The 17,706-nt window shown below is 44.5% G+C and overlaps 1 protein-coding gene across 2 annotated transcripts in view; it reads right to left on the reverse strand.

Moving 5' to 3' along the window:
• Positions 1 to 17,706, reverse strand: part of PHEX (phosphate regulating endopeptidase X-linked) — a 265,370-nt gene that overhangs the window by 107,923 nt on the left and 139,741 nt on the right. For both annotated transcript variants that reach the window (XM_088451595.1, XM_088451597.1), the window contains 2 exons: positions 15,583 to 15,676; positions 13,711 to 13,839 (listed from right to left, as the gene is read on the reverse strand). In XM_088451595.1, coding sequence (XP_088307721.1) covers positions 13,711 to 13,839; positions 15,583 to 15,676 — 223 coding nt within the window. The remainder of the gene's footprint in view (positions 1 to 13,710; positions 13,840 to 15,582; positions 15,677 to 17,706) is intronic.

Genomic DNA, 17,706 nt, shown 5'->3' on the forward strand with positions numbered 1-17,706 from the left:
TTTGACCTATAACATAAGCATGCAATCCAAAACCCGAGTTCAGTTTTAAAATCAGAGTTCCTAACCACGTAAAGATCTGAACCGGAACTCGGTTAAACTTGGAACCCCTAAATTCGTTTTTTGTCGGTTCTCTGAGAAATGCACCCACACATCTCTGGTAATGACGCCATGTGATGGCACTTTTATGGGTATATACTGAACAGTACTTTCAGGCAGCAATAATAACAGTTAATTTGTAGTATATAAGGAGATGTAGTATACTGACGTATTGTGTACAATGTGGTCACTGTACAGATGGAGGAGCAGGGGCGGATTGGGCCACCGGGACGCCGGGCCGGTTCCCACTGAGCCGGCCCTGTTGTCCCCTGAGTGGCCGTCTATCACCCCTCCGCCGGGCCGGCTGCCGCGATCGGAGCTCACCTCCGATCGGGTAGCATTAGCTGACAGCACAGCGTTACCAGGAAGGCAGACAGGGGAGCTGCAGAAGCAGCTCCTCCCATAAGCCTTTGCGGAGCTCGTCAGTCACCACTGGCGGCTCCGCCTTTAGGTCCTCCTCCAGCTCCATCAGACAAGCAGCAGCTACTGCCATCATTTTCCCCACCCAGGACCAGGAGCTAGCAGGCGCGGCCAGACTAGTGTGACAGAGTTAGTAAAGTGCAAACCATAGTGCTCCCTGTATAATATATCAGCCTGCCTTGCAGTGGCAAGAAAAAAATTATATTTACAGTATATATATTTATATATACATATATATGTGTAGATATGTAAGTGTGTGTGTATATATATATATATATATATAGCTATATATACATAACTATAGCTATATACATATAGATATGGCTATATATATATAGAGAGAGAGAGCTGTATACATATATATATATATATATATATACATACGCATATATAGCGATATATATATATATATATATATACACACACACATTTTTATATACAGTATATATATATATATATATATACATATATAGTGGTGGCCAAAATTGCGGACACTTTTGAAATTTTAATATTTTTCAACTTCGATTGCTTATAAAAACTGTTACACTTCATGCAGTGCAATGATTCATATATCAAATGAAAGGAAATTTAATGCTGAAATCAACACAATTTATTTATTTATTAACAGTTTCTCATATAGCGCAGCATATTCCGTTGCACTTTACAATTGGAACATTAATAGAACAAAACTGGGTAATATAACAGACAGATATATAGGTAGGAAGGTTAACAGAGGTCAAATATTTGCATTACAAGGGAAGTTATGCAGTGAAAACAACACCTAGGGTGAAAATCCCTGTGTACTTATGATGTTACTGTCCTATCAGTATTTCGTTGGGTATCCTTTATTTTTCCAGACAGCAGCACAGCGACGTGGCATTGAGCCCACCAATGTTTGTAACTCTTTCTTCTTTATTATGTGGTGCCATGAGACAATTACAGCCTCATTTAATTGTCTTTTATTGGACAGACGCCTCAGATGTACCAGTTTTTTCAAACGGAACCATAAATGTTCTATGGGGTTCAGGTCCCGGCTGTCTCCTGGCCATCCCAGCACCTGTGTGTCATTCTCCGTGAACCACTGTTTGCATATATGTGCAGTGTGGCAGGGAGCTAAATCCTGCTGGGAAAAAGATAGGGCATTATCTGGAAAAAGATCCCTGATAGAAGGTAGAAGTTTTGATTGTAGGATGGTGTCAATGTATTTTCTACTGTTCAGTGTGCCATCTATGACATAAAGGCGGCCTACAGCATCTGCTATTGTACATGCCCAGATCATAACACTTGTAGGATTCTTTGTTGTTGCTTGAATGCAGTTTGGATGTACCTCTTCCCCGATGCAACGTCTCACATATTTTCTCCCATCACTGCCCAATATCGATATTTTAGTTTCGTCACTCCATATCACTTGTTTCCACTGACCTTCTGTCCATGCAATGTGTTCTTTTGCCCACTGTATTCGTTTCTGGAACTGCTTTTTATTCAGCAATGGTTTTGTTCGGGAAATCCTACCTTTTAGGCCAACCTCCGTTAGTCTTCTCCGTACCGTTCTTGCACTGACACAAAATATCAGTTGAACTCAGGGCCTGATTCAGAGCCGCTTGTAAGCGGCCGCTCGTTCGCTCAAAACGATGTTCGCTCAACTGCGCATGCGTATGGGTTGTGATACGCATGCGCGAACCAGTCATTGCGGTCGGAAATTGTGTGCTCGCAAAATAGCGAATGCCTGCTAATTTGAGTGACAGAATGAGGCGTTTGTGGGTGGTAACAGGGGAAGGTGCTTGAAAATGGTGAGTGGAGATCCGAACGCAGGCGTGCCAAACGGTCAAAACGGGCGTTTAAAGGGTGTGCATAATTAACAAAGCAGCGTCATCGACCACGTCACTTGGTTGTCTTTTAGCTAGGGGTGTGCACCGGCCACTTTTCGTGTTTTGTGTTTTGGTTTTGGATCTGGATCTTTCTTCGTGTTTTGGATCTGGATTGGTTTTGCCAAAACCACCCTTCCGTGTTTTGGGTTCTGGGTTTTGTGTTTTGGATCTGTATTTTTTTTTTAAAAGAATAAAAACAGCTAAAATCACAGAATGTGTTGGTTTTTCTGCTCCTATGCTATCATTAACCTCAATAACCTTAATTTCCACTCATTTCCAGTCTATTCTGAACACCTCACATCTCACAATAGTGTTTTTATGTCCAAAAGGCTATGCTAAGCGACACGAGTGGGCGGCACAAACACGTGGCCCATCTAGGAGTGGCACTGCAGTGGCAGACAGGATGGCAGTTTGAAAAACTAGGCCCCAAACAGTACATAATGCAAAGAAAAAAAAGAGGTGCAAGATGGAATTGTCCTTGGGCCCTCCCACGAACCCTTATGTTGTATAAATAGGACATGCACACTTTAACAAACCAATCATTTCAGCGCCAGGGTCTGCCACACGACTGTGGCTGAAATGATTGGTTTGTTTGGGCCCCCACAAAACAAGCTGGCAATTAATCTGTCCCTGCACAAACTGGCTCTACGGAGGCAAGATGTCGTCCTCATCCTCCTCATCCACCGATTCCTCACCCTCTTCAGTGTTGTGTACATCCTCATCCTCACAGACTATTAACTCGTCCCCGCTGGAATCCACCACCACAGGTCCCTCTGTACGTTCTGGAGGCTGGTCTCCCTGGAAGAGTTGGTAATTCATTTTTATGAACATCATCTTCTCCACATTTTGTGGAAGCAGCCTCCTACGCCTTTCGCTGACAAGGTTCCCAGCTGCACTAAACACTCTTTTGGAGTACACACTGGAGGGGGGGCAACTGAGGTAAAATAGAGCCAGTTTTTATAGGGGCATCCAAATTGCCTCTTTTTCCTGCCAGTACAGGTACGGACTGTCTGACCTGCCTACTTGGATGCTGTCACCGATGTAATCCTCCACCATTCTGTCAATGGTGACAGTATCATATGCAGCGACAGTAGACATGTCAGAAATTGTTGCCAGGTCCTTCAGTCTGGACCAGATGTCCAAACTTGGTCCTGCCTGCCCTGCATCACCACCAGTGGGTTGCTTAGGATACCTAAGTTTTTTCCTGGCAGCCCCAGTTGCGGGAGAAAATGAAGAAGGAGCTGTTGACGTGTCACGTTCCGCTTCAGCTGACAGTGTTTTCACCAGCAGGTCTTTGCACCTCTTCAGGCTTGTGTCGGCCGGAAAGAGAGACACCACATAGGCTTTAAACCTAGGATCGAGCACGGTGGCCAAAATGTAGTGGTCTGATTTCAACAGATTGACAACCCTGGAATCGTGGCAAAGCGAATGAAGGGCTTCATCCACAAGTCCCACATGCTGAGCGGAATCGCTCCGTCTTAGCTCCTCCTTCACTTTCTCCAGCTGCTTCTGCAAAAGCCTGATGAGGGGAATGGCCTGACTCAAGCTTGCAGTGTCTGAACTGACTTCACGTGTGGCAAGTTCGAAGGGTTGGAGAACCTTGCACAACACGGAAATCATTCTCCACTGCGCTTGAGTAAGGTGCATACCCCCTCCTTTGCCTATGTCATAGGTGGATGTATAGGCTTGAATGGCCTTTTGCTGCTCCTCCATCCTCTGAAGCATATAGAGGGTTGAGTTCCACCGCGTCACAACCTCTTGCTTCAGGTGATGGCGGGGCAGGTTCAAGAGTGTTTGCTGGCGCTCCAGTCTTCGGCATGCAGTCGCTGAATGGCGAAAGTGGCCAGAAATTTTTTGGGCCACCCAAAGCGTCTCCTGCATGCCCCTGTCGTTTTTCAGAAAATTCTGCACCACCAAGTTTATTGTGTTAGCAAAACATGGGACGTGCTGGAATTTGCCCAGATGTAATGCCCGCACAATATTGGTGGCGTTGTCAGATATCACAAATCCCCAGGAGAGTCTAAGTGGGGTAAGCCACTGGGCGATGATTTCCCTCAGTTTCTCTAAGAGGTTGTCGGCGGTGTGCCTCTTACTGAAACCGGTGATACACAGCGTAACCTGCCTTGGAACGAGCTGGCGTTTCTGAGATGCTGCTACTGGTGACGCTGCTGTTGTTGCTGCGTAAGGTGGGCTGTCACAGTCATATAGTCCTTAGCCTGCCCTGTTCCACTTGTCCACATGTCCGTGGTTAAGTGGACATTGGGTACAACTGCATTTTTCAGGACACTGAGGACACTTTTTCTGACGTTTCTGTACAGTCTCGGTATCGCCTGCCTAGTGAAGTGGAATCTAGACGGGATTTGGAACCGGGGACACACTACCTCCATCAATTGTCTAAATCCCACTGCACTAATGGCGGATACCGGACGCACTTCTAACACCAACATAGCAGTCAAGGCCTCAGCTATACGTTTTGCTTCAGGATGACTGCTGTCGTACTTCATCCTCCTCGCTAAGGACTGTTGGAGGGTCAATTGTTTAGTAAAAGTAGTGGTGTTCCTACGTCCTCTCTGGGATGATGAACGACTCCCAGCAGCAGCACAGCAGCAGCGGCAGCAGTAGGCGTAGCAATGCAGGATCCTCCGGAGGAATCCCGGATAGGAGAGTCAGTCATGCCAGAGACATGGCCTGCAGGACTACTTCCGATCCTGACTAAGGAGGAAATTGACGAGGAGGGAGTTGACGGTGTGGTTTGCAGGCGCTTGGATACAACAGGACAACGGGATTTAGGTGTCCCTGGACTGCTTACGGTCTTAGCCAAAGTTTCTGAACTTGACAGTAACTTTTTATGAACGCGCTGCAGGTGCCGTATAAGGGAGGATGTTCCTAGGTGGTTAACGTCCCTACCCCTACTTATTTCACCTTTACATATGGTACATATGGCAAGACAGTTGTTGTCCGGATTTGGATAGAAATATTGCCAGACCAAAGAGGTGGAATGTTTGGTCTTCTGCCCAGGCATGACCGTGATGGGCTTTTTCATCCCACGGACATCAACTGTCTCCCCCGGAGCCTGATTTAAACAAACCACATCACCATCAGAATCCTCCTCGCCAACTTCCTCCTCAGCGCCAGCTACACCAGTATCCTCATCCTGTTGTACTTCAACAGTGACATCTTCAATTTGCATATCAGCAAGTGGACTGTGGGGGCTCCTTTCAGCACTTGCAGGGGGCGTGCAAATGGTGGAAAGAGCCACCTCTTCCCGTCCAGTGCAGGGAAGGTCAGGTATCGCAACCACCACCACACTTGGACTCTCCTTGGGGATTTGTGATATCTTCTTAGAACGCACAGTTCTTCGCTGTGCTTTTGCCAGCTTAACTCATTTGAATTTTTAAGCGGGAGGAGGGCTTCCATCGTCATGTGAAGCTGAACCACTAGTCATGAACATAGGGAAAGACCTTAGCCGTTCCTTGCCACTCCGTGTCATAAATGGCATATTGGCAAGTTTACGTTTTTCTTCAGATGATTTAAATGTTTTTTTAAGGTCATTTTCCTGAACTTTGTCATTTGGGATTGTATGTGCCCTCTACTATGACATTGGGCATCGGCCTTGGCAGACGACGTTGATGGCATGTTATCATCTATGTCATGACTAGTGGCAGCAGCTTCAGCACTAGGAGGATGTGGTTCTTGATCTTTCCCTATTTTATTTTTATAGGAGAAAGTTTGGTCCTCCATTTATGTTATATTGATTTGATATATATGTGCGGCTAAGGTGCACACAAACAGAAAATATTTTTTTATTTTTGCTGGAGAGTAGTGCACTTTGTGGGTTACACCACCCTTTAAGAAATGAGCCAGCCAACTCTTTACTTATGGGACACAGGCGCACGCTTGGCGCTGCTCCTTTGTTGATGCACGCGCAGCTACAGTGCACACAATTCACAAACACAGAAAATATTTTTTATTTTGTTTGGAGTGTACTTTGGGGGTTACAGCACCCTTTAACGGACAAGCCAGCCGGCCCTTTACTTATGGGACACAGGCGCACGCTTGGCGCTGCTCCTTTGTTGATGCACGTGCAGCCACAGTGCACACAATTCACAAACACAGAAAATATATATTTTTTTTGTTTGGAGTGTACTTTGGGGGTTACAGCACCCTTTAATGGTCAAGCCAGCCAGCCAGCCCTTTACTTATGACACAGGCGCACGCTTGGCGCTGCTCCTTTGTTGATGCACGTGCAGCCACAGTGCACACAATTCACAAACACAGAAAATATTTTTTAATTTTGTTTGGAGTGTACTTTGGGGGTTACAGCACCCTTTAACGGTCAAGCCAGCCGGCCCTTTACTTATGACACAGGCGCATGCTTGGCACTACTTTGTTGATGCACGTGCGGCTACAGTGCACACAATTCACAAACACAGAAAATATTATTTTTTTTTGTTTGGAGTGTACTTTGGGGGTTACAGCACCCTTTAATGGACAAGCCAGCCGGCCCTTTACTAATGGGACACAGGCGCACACTTGGCGCTGCTCCTTTGTTGATGCACGTGCAGCCACAGTGCACACAATTCACAAACACAGAAAATATATATTTTTTTTGTTTGGAGTGTACTTTGGGGGTTACAGCACCCTTTAATGGTCAAGCCAGCCAGCCAGCCCTTTACTTATGACACAGGCGCACGATTGGCGCTGCTCCTTTGTTGATGCACGTGCAGCCACAGTGCACACAATTCACAAACACAGAAAATATTTTTTTATTTTGTTTGGAGTGTACTTTGGGGGTTACAGCACCCTTTAACGGTCAAGCCAGCTGGCCCTTTACTTATGACACAGGCGCACGCTTGGCACTACTTTGTTGATGCACGTGCGGCTACAGTGCACACAATTCACAAACACAGAAAATATATATTTTTTTTGTTTGGAGTGAACTTTGGGGGTTACAGCACCCTTTAACAGACAAGCCAGCCGGCCCTTTACTAATGGGACACAGGCACACGCTTGGCGCTGCTCCTTTGTTGATGCACGTACAGCCACAGTGCACACAATTCACAAACACAGAAAATATATATTTTTTTTGTTTGGAGTGTACTTTGGGGGTTACAGCACCCTTTAATGGTCAAGCCAGCCAGCCAGCCCTTTACTTATGACACAGGCGCACGCTTGGCGCTGCTCCTTTGTTGATGCACGTGCAGCCACAGTGCACACAATTCACAAACACAGAAAATATTTTTTAATTTTGTTTAGAGTGTACTTTGGGGGTTACAGCACCCTTTAACGGTCAAGCCAGCCGGCCCTTTACTTATGACACAGGCGCATGCTTGGCACTACTTTGTTGATGCACGTGCGGCTACAGTGCACACAATTCACAAACACAGAAAATATTATTTTTTTTTGTTTGGAGTGTACTTTGGGGGTTACAGCACCCTTTAACGGACAAGCCAGCCGGCCCTTTACTAATGGGACACAGGCGCACACTTGGCGCTGCTCCTTTGTTGATGCACGTGCAGCCACAGTGCACACAATTCACAAACACAGAAAATATTTTTTTATTTGTTTGGAGTGTACTTTGGGGGTTACAGCACCCTTTAACGGTCAAGCCAGCCGGCCCTTTACTTATGACACAGGCGCACGCTTGGCACTACTTTGTTGATGCACGTGCGGCTACAGTGCACTCAATTCACAAACACAGAAAATATTATTTTTTTTTGTTTGGAGTGTACTTTGGGGGTTACAGCACCCTTTAACGGACAAGCCAGCTGGCCCTTTACTAATGGGACACAGGCGCACGCTTGGCGCTGCTCCTTTGTTGATGCACGTGCAGCCACAGTGCACACAATTCACAAACACAGAAAATATTTTTTATTTTGTTTGGAGTGCACTTTTGTTTTACAGCACCCTTTAACGGTCAAGCCAGACGGCCCTTTACTTATGACACAGGCGCACGCTTGGCACTACTTTGTTGATGCACGTGCGGCTACAGTGCACACAATTCACAAACACAGAAAATATAATTTTTTTTTGTTTGGAGTGTATTTTGGGGGTTAGAGTACCCTTTAGCGGACAAGCCAGCTGGCCCTTTACTAATGGGACACAGGCGCACGCTTGGCGCTGCTCCTTTGTTGATGCACGTGCAGCCACAGTGCACACAATTCACAAACACAGAAAATATTTTTTTATTTTGTTTGGAGTGTACTTTGCGGGTTATAGCACCCTTTAACGGACAAGCCAGCCGGCCCTTTACTATTGGGACATAGGCGCACGCTTAGCGCTGCTCCTTTGTTGATGCACATGCAGCCACAGTGTACACAATTCACAAACACAGAAAATATGTTTTATTTTGTTTGTAGTGCACTTTGTGGGTTACAGCACCCTTTAACAGTCAAGCCAGACGGCCCTTTACTTATGACACAGGCGCACGCTTGGCACTACTTTGTTGATGCACGTGCTGCTACAGTGCACACAATTCACAAACACAGAAAATATTATTTTTTTGTTTGGAGTGTACTTTGGGGGTTAGAGCACCCTTTATCGAACAAGCCAGCCGGCCTTTTACTAATGGGACACAGGCGCACGCTTGGCGCTGCTCCTTTGTTGATGCACGTGCAACCACAGTGCACACAATTCACAAACACAGAAAATATATATTTTTTTATTTTGTTTGGAGTGTACTTTGGGGGTTACAGCACCCTTTAACGGACAAGCCAGCTGGCCCTTTACTAATGGGATACAGGCGCACGCTTGGCGCTGCACCTTTGTTGATGCACGTGCAGCCACAGTGCACACAATTCACAAACACAGAAAATATTTTTTATTTTGTTTGGAATGCACTTTGGGGGTTACAGCACCCTTTAGTGGTCAAGCTAGCCGGCCCATTACTTATGACACAGGCGCACGCTTGGCACTACTTTGTTGATGCACGTGCGGCTACTGTGCACACAATTCACAAACACAGAAAAAATATTTTATTTTTTGCACTTGGGGGGAGCACCCCTGATGGACAGAGCACCCCCTGGACAACACTACAGCACCCCTTTAGGACTGGGACACTGCACAGGACTTTGGAGTGGACACAGCCCCTATGGACAACTGACTGCACAACACAGTCCAGCCAGCCCCTATGGACTTTGGAGGAGTGGACACAGCCCCTATAGACAACAGTACACAGCGCAGCACAGCACAACACTACACTGCACTACACTACACAGCCCAGCCAGCCCTAACTCCCACCCTCCCTCTTCACTGTCCACAGCCGAGTGAGAAAATGGCGCAGACGAGGGTACCTTATATAGGATCCAAAACCCGCAAGACCCGGAAGGCGGGATGATGACGTTTTGCCTCGATTTCAGATCCGAGTCAGGCGGGAAAAGTCGAGCCTGACTCGGATCGGCCTCGGACCGAGGGGGGGCTCGGGGGGGTTCGGATTTTAGAAATCCAAACCCGCTCACCCCTACTTTTAGCCTGAACTGCTCGCATGATTGCGGTAGGAATCAGACTTCAGACTACTTTGCTTTTAAGGTGAGAGGAAGGGGGAGATACACGGTATTCTGTCCCAGTCTGCATCTCTGTGTGACCATGTATGTGTGTAAGAACCTCCTGTGTATATGTCACCCAGTGCATGTTTGACTGTGTGCATGTCTATGTTATAAAAATAATGTATGCAAACATAAAGCCAAATACTATAGAAGAATTTTAGGGTTAAGCCTCAGACGGTAAGACAGGAAAAGTGATGATGGTAGGCAAGTAGCATCTGCCAGGTATAGTTAGTTAAGAGAAGGAAGTGTTGTCCTTACTGAAGAGCCACAGCGACCTATTAAACATTTGTTGCTGAGCAATAGCTCACAATATCATATGCCACAAACAATTGCTCATGAGCAATTACCAGCAAATCATTTTGAATATGTTACATTCATTTTTTAGAATTATGCTGGAAAAATAAGGGTACATCATTGCTGTTTGTATGGCATGGCGAAATAAAAATGATCTCAGTGTCAGCATATTAAAGCCTGTTGGCTCTGCTTTAAATAAACAACTTACACAACATTGACATTCGCATGCAATTGGCATTAACACAAGCAATACTGTTTTCATTCTATAATGAAAACTGACTTTCTGTGCAATCTCAAAAGGGCTCTGAAATGCAGCCAGAGGTAAGAGTTTAGAGAAGAACATAATTTGGATTACCCAGGAAAAGCTGTGCGAAAAACCAAGAATAAATTGTACATGAGTATCTCATCTATCACTATGCTTAAATGGGATTGCTGGAGATGATTTTAAAGTAACCTACAAGGTGGCACACAGCTGAAAACCAAACAAAAATGAGTCTGTAAACTAAATTAACTCCGATGTAAAACTTCTAACATTGTATGACCTGGGTGGTGATTAAAATGTTTAATATAATGACTAAATATAATGTTATTTATTTATATATGACTGGAACATTTCAATCTAGTAACATGTACAGTACATGTTACACATTTTACAGCATATGGGTAGAATAAAACATGTTCAGCGTGTTTCTGCTCCAGTGTGTGTTTACAAAACATTCAGTGGCATAACTTCATCCCAGGTGCCCGGAGGCAAGATAAATGTTGGTGCCTGCAGTAAGCCCCCTGTAGTAAGCCCCCAGTAGTAAGCTCCCAGTAGTAAGCCCCCTGTAGTAAGCCCCCAGTAGTAAACTCCCTGTAGTGCCCCCTGTAGTAAGCCCCCTGTAGTAAGCCCCCAGTAATGCCCCCTGTAGTAAGCCCCCTGTAGAATGCCCCCGTAATGCCCCCTGTAGTAAGCCCCCAGTAATGCCCCCTGTAGTAAGCCCCCGTAATGCCCCCTGTAGTAAGCCCCCGTAATGCCCCCTGTAGTAAGCCCCCTGTAATGCCCCCTCTTGTAAGCCCCCGTAATGCCCCCTGTAATAAGCCCCCTGTAATGCCCCCTGTAGTAAGCCCCCATAATGCCCCCTGTAGTGCTCCCTTGTAATGCCCCCTGTAGTAAGCCCCCTGTAGTGAGCCCCCAGTAATGCCCCCTGTAGTGAGCCCCCAGTAATAATCCCCCTATAATGCCCCCTGTAGTGAGCCCCCAACAATGCCCCCTGTAGTGAGACACCAATTTTGCCCCCTGTAGTGAGCCCCCCCGCGAGTGCACACACATACAAAAAAAAACCAAACAATACTTACCTGAAACGGTTATGACTAGAATAGAGGGCTGCAGAGGACCTGTGACGTCACACCCACGTGACCCGGCAGGAAAGGGGGAGGGGCGCGGATGCTAATGGGGGACCAAAAGTGTCCCCTCGCGGGCTCGCTTCGGGCACATGACTCGCTACGCTCGCCACAAATATTTATTCCCCCTCTATGCCCTAGTGGATGGTAACACAGGAGCGGTCCAGCCTCCTGCAGCGGTCACGTGGTTGATACGTCACAGAGGTCCTTTAGCCACATAGGATCTAGCATCAACCTACCTGAAACCCCGCTCCAGTGCTGCTGCCTTCCATCCCCGGCGCCCGCTCCTCTGAACTATGGGAGTGACGTCATGACGTCACTCCCATAGTGCATTGCGGGACCCGGAAGCGGAGCTCAGGAGTGAGCTCCGTTCCTCCAGCTACCGCCGGGGGGAAAGAAGGAGCCGGGCGCCCGCTGGTAACACACTCAGCGGATGCCCGGCAAATAGGGGGTGCGACCGCACCCCCCGTATTGACGCCGCTGGAGGCGGAGCGCCGATCAGCGGCGCTCCATCTCTATAGCAGTGCCCGGAACAGCCTGGGGGACAATTGAGCCAGGTGCCCCCTTAAGGGCTGGAGCCCGGCGGCAAATGATTCCATTGGCTCTGGGAGTTCCGCCACTGAAAACATTTACTTATCGCAGTCAGGAGTGGATTGTGAACTGAAAGTGGCCCTGTAAAAAAAAATCTGGCTTCATATAGGTGGGACCAATTCAAATATAGGTGGACCCAAAAAATGTATGCATGACTAGCAAACCATTAGTTCTTGCCACAATGCAACACAGAGAACATCCCCATGACTTCCACACAATAAAGAGCATCAACGGCACTGCCATACAGTGCAGAAAGCATCTACATGACCACTAAACAGTACCCACATGATCACCAGCTGTATAGACAGTATCCCAGTGACCCTATGTGGTACAGAATGCATCCCAGTGACTGCCATATTGTACATTGAACATCCCTGTGACCCCTATGCAGTAAAAAAGGCATTTCAGTAGCCACCATATAGTACAGACAGCATCCCAGTGACCGCAATACAGTACAGAGAGCATCCAACTGAGCACCATACAGTACAGAGAGCATCCCAATGGCCATCATACAGTACGTTGAGTATCACAGTGAATATCTCCCATGCCTATTAATGCTGTTAACCATAATATGTTTTACTCAAAGTCAGTGAACCACTACTACATTGCAAAGGCTAGATGACTAGTTATGCAGTAAAGCAGACACAAAATAAAAAAAAAACATGTTAATTGTTGGAGTTGATTATATATATTTTGATCATCAGTATTCTTAGTGCTTAGAGTGTGCACCTGCATTTTCTTTTTTTTCTGCATTAGTCCCGAAAACAATCCAGACACTTCATCTTGCTTCATTAAAAATAGACATATATGCCTGCCTTCTATGCACTTGTCTAAAAGAAAAAGCACAATCTGAAAGTGTGTACTTATCATTCAATTATGTGATGTTCAAAATAATGTATTATGTATACCAAAAATAAGTAGTCTTCTCCCTTACTATTGTAATTAACTCAGGTGGGTTTCCGCAGCTTCACTGTCCCACAGAGCAGGGTGTCAGTTTGGTTTAACCATTGAGCCCTGGAGCTTACCTCGCTCTCTGTGCAGGTTTGTCCTTACAGTCTAGCCGCCTCCCCACAGCCACACCAAGACAGGTAGTCCACAGGATGTTAGGTTTGTTTTGCTGCGATAAGCCTGCATTTTCGGGGGGTTTACCGAATTTTTGCGTTTAGTACATCCCGCCCTTTGGGCTCTCATTTCAAAATTGTGTAAACAAAAATAATGAATTTGCTGATATTCCGAATAGAATAAAACTTTTCCTATACTGTAAGTATCCTCTGTGATGGCGATAGCATAAGTATTATTTTGGCAAAATACCACCGCAATCCTTTTTTAAGTAGATTTCTCCATGCTTTTCATGGGGAAGATTTTGTTGAAAAAAACAGGCTTTACCATGGCAGTAGCCCATGATAGATAGGGGATACTGAAGACTAAATAATAAAAAAAAATGATGTAACATAAGCTTATTTTATGCTTCATATGAACCCAGATATGTCTAATTTAATATTTTTGGACTGTACCATCAGTTTCTTGTTTTCTTGAAAGTAAGCATCCACAAACATCTTCCCAACAGCATAAGGAAGTGCATTTTCTATATAATTTACACATCGGTCCCAACGAGCTGCCAGAGAACTTGTGCCCAGGAGAACCTGTGTAATACAGATGAGATATTTAAGATTAGGATGACTGAATATATGTATTGTATTGCTCTGTATTGTTATGTTACTGTAAAAACCTGAAGACACGTTAAGTGGAAAGATTTGCTGGAGGTATTGTATAAATTAATGTGAACATAAACTGACAGATGTTTATTTGATAAATGTTTATAGGCATATATACAATTTGCGTTGCTTTAGAGCATTAGCTATTCTTTAAAGGAATATGGCAAAAACATTACTAACGCTCTTTAAAAATATTATGCGGACAACAAATCATCTACAAATGGAAATGAAATAAAAATACAAGATGCTGTTTTGATCTGCGTGTTGTAGTAAGAAACAGGGCCCTGTCTGAACCATATAATACTGTAGATGACTTTATCAACCAATTCAAAATCATATTTATGAAAACATATCTGTTGCCACTTTATACTCCTTCATGCATGAACAAGGTGACAAAATTGACATTTATTAGGCACAGTCATGTTTTTTAGCTCAAGAAAATTTGGAATTAAAATATAACACTCATATTAATAATAGTTTAACTTCTTTAAAAAAAATGTCTTGGCCTCCTAAATGAGGAGATATTCATGATATAATTTCTAAAAAGCAAAAATTATATTTCCAGGGACATATAAATAGCCATTGCAACTGAGGCAGTCGACACAGCAAAATGCAAACCCCCAACCCCCGCCCCTGGTGCCACCACCTAAGTATACTGAAAGGGTAGGACTGCATGGGGGTAATAGGAATATGGCTTGCAGGCATCACATAACTCACTGGTGTTCTCCTCTCCTGTAGACCTACTAGAAGTACTTAAGTTGAAACTCACATTGCTTGGCATGTTTGGCCAAATATGCGCTAAGAACCTCAATTACATTCCATGTTATTTGTAGAGTTTGTTACTGTATATCTGTTTTGACTATCAGTGGGACTGATTTAGTGGAGTATGCAGTGGGCAAAATTGCGCTGATGCCCAGTGGTTGGGGATCTGCGCATGCCCTGGACCTGTACTCCACATGAGCATATGGGTCTGTGATCCCGCACACAGTCTTGTAGCAGACTGTCAGTGATTGACAGTCTGCTGACGTTTCTGGTTGGGGAGGGGGCGGCGATGTCCTCCTGATGCATTGCCATACTAGTGCTATCGCAGCTGCTTCCATGTTAGCAGCTGCGATAGCTACTCCTTCCTATGCTGAATTAGGCCCTGTGTTCCAACATTTTTTTTTCCCCTGCAACTCACAATGCTTGCAAGAATTGGATCTGTGCCCGCAGGCTTACTGTTGTGACCGCTCTATATAGATGAGGTTTTCTTTTATTTTTTATGCGCTTAATCTGAATATAGAAACCTGAGTAGCCCGTGGGTTTGTATGTAGCCAATGAATGCACCTGTTCTTAAGCACAGAGCTACAGAACAGAAATATAATGCAAATAGGAGGATATGGGAAATACTACAGGAGCTTGCTCAGATGAGCGTCTTCTCCAATTTTCCTTATGTCACATTCTGTATGGAATACAGTACAAGAAACGCTGAATATCATGCAGGCACTGGAATTATTGGTTCTAGTGCCGCTATAACACTGTAAACTTAGACTGATTGAATGAAACCTAAAGAAGAATAGACTTCTAGCAAAATTGTTTTATTATTTAAAATGTTACATTTATCAGAATAAATAACTTGTCACTGTTCTAGTTTTCTGGTAAATAGATGCAGTGCATCAAATATGTTCTTACCTGTGCATATTCCAGCTGTCTATATCGAAACCTTCTACTAAGATTTGGAATTCTTGAGGACACAAATCTCCATATTAGGTAGTTGGCAACAGTCCTGTGGCAAAAATAAAGATTGTAACCTCAACGGTGCACATCTGTAACAATACATGTATTCCCAATAGTGATTATTGATATAATTGTTGACATAAAGAATGACATGATTACGGGTGGAGAGGCCATTGGTCACATGGGGAGTTTTCCCAGGAAGCTGGATTTTTATGTGCTTTTCATTCTGCTTTTGTTTTAAATTATGGTGGATACAGTATGATGTCAGGAATCAGGAGCCTAACTTTTAGTTTACTTACTTTAGATAGCTTTTGGCCAATGTATTTTTATTCCATCTAGTAGGACCAGTCCATGTGCTGATCTTAAGCTCTCTGCTGTATGACCATTGAAACCACATAGAACCTACTCAGAGGAGTAAGGAACTTTACTCCGGAACAGGAAGTGCAGTGCAAGTACAACACAGCTGCATACACAATGTAATGTGTGGGATTAATGATTTAGGGGCCTATTTATCGTTACTAAAAAAATCAATGGAGGTAATTAGGTTTAGAACTGGCATGGAGCTCTACCTAATTATCGGAGGAATTCATCATTCCACATCTCCATAAGCATCTATTCTGAAAAGCTGGACTTCACTTTTTTATTTTCATTCTTTATATGCAGCTGTGGCTGCTCTTAACTATCTCTTTACACTGCACTTTTCATACTATGGCGGTGCCCTGGGGCAGCTTAGCTCGGCCAGTTTGGGGGGGTCCTGTGCTCTGGATTTGAACCCTAGTATGTTAGGGACCTACCCTAAAGAGGTTACCTGAATATGGTGGGTGTTTATGTTAAAAACCTCTATTGATTGCAAAATTTTATTGCATTTATATATTATCAATAATTTGGAGTTGTGCACCTGAGATTTTTCTGTTTCTGCAACTGGCAGGCTTCCCAGAGCAATTTCCACCCCTCTGTGAAGTTTTCATCCAAATCCATCCAGTGGAAGGCCCAGAACAGGCTCCCCGGGTCAAAGTTCTGACCAGCATACACCAATGGAAGGTCTGACTGGGACCTCAAATGCCCTATTATGTCTTCTGGGATCCAAAGTTAACAGTCTGTAAAGTTTTCATCCAAATCCATCCAGTGGAAGGCTCAGACAGGCTCCCCGGATCACAGTTCTGCCAGCGTACACTAACAGGAGGTCCAACCAGGACCCTAACCCCCGTAAAGCCTGACCAGCATTCAACTGGACCACCTTGCATTGGTTTCATCCCAAATAGTGCAGGGGTGTCCGAATGCATAACGGGACAGACAAACAGACCAATGAATTTTATATATAAGATGTGCACTATTGATTTAATATTGTGGCTGCTTGGATCAGGGAGATCTACAGTGTGCACCTTTGACATTTTTCATACAGGGCCCCAATTTTCCAGGATCCAGCACACAGCAACTAAATTTGACATCAGTAGTAGCGGATAATGAAATCTTCATGAACAGACAGGAAAGAGATGGTCTACCAGATGTTCCTTTATTTCAGGGAATGTCCTTTGCTATCAGGACTTTATGCCGACTGCAGGATATATGTCTTGCTTCTTGCTGTTCTGCTTTTATGGTGGAGCAATACGCACATGACTTTGGAGAGTGGCCCATCAATATCTAAACAGTATCATGCCCCATACAAACTAGTCATGCCCAATCCAGCAGTCTGGGAGTACCTACAAGCTCTCCTGATGATTTGAGCACGTCCTGACAAATTGCTCACACCTACAATAGGAGGACGCTTTCAGGCTATTTTCCAGGGCCAAGTTAAATTCCCAATCTGCCTATGGAAGTAATGTACGTCATAGCTTCCATCTCTGGGTAAATGTGAAATGTTATGTAACACAGACAGCCTTAATGAGCCTTACTTATGATGACTTGTAAATATAAATGAGACTAAACTAAACATTGTTTTAGAAGAAACATGGAGACTGATTAAGGCATTGATACTAAAGTAATTATTATTTTCATTCTTTCTGTTATGTACATTTTAAATCAGACGTGCAATGCTCCAAAAATGTTGTATGTTATTTCATTTATTTATTAAGATTTATT

This window comes from Taudactylus pleione, unplaced genomic scaffold, assembly GCF_031769625.1.
Source record: "Taudactylus pleione unplaced genomic scaffold, aTauple2 ptg000026l, whole genome shotgun sequence".
Lineage (NCBI taxonomy): Eukaryota > Metazoa > Chordata > Amphibia > Anura > Myobatrachidae > Taudactylus > Taudactylus pleione.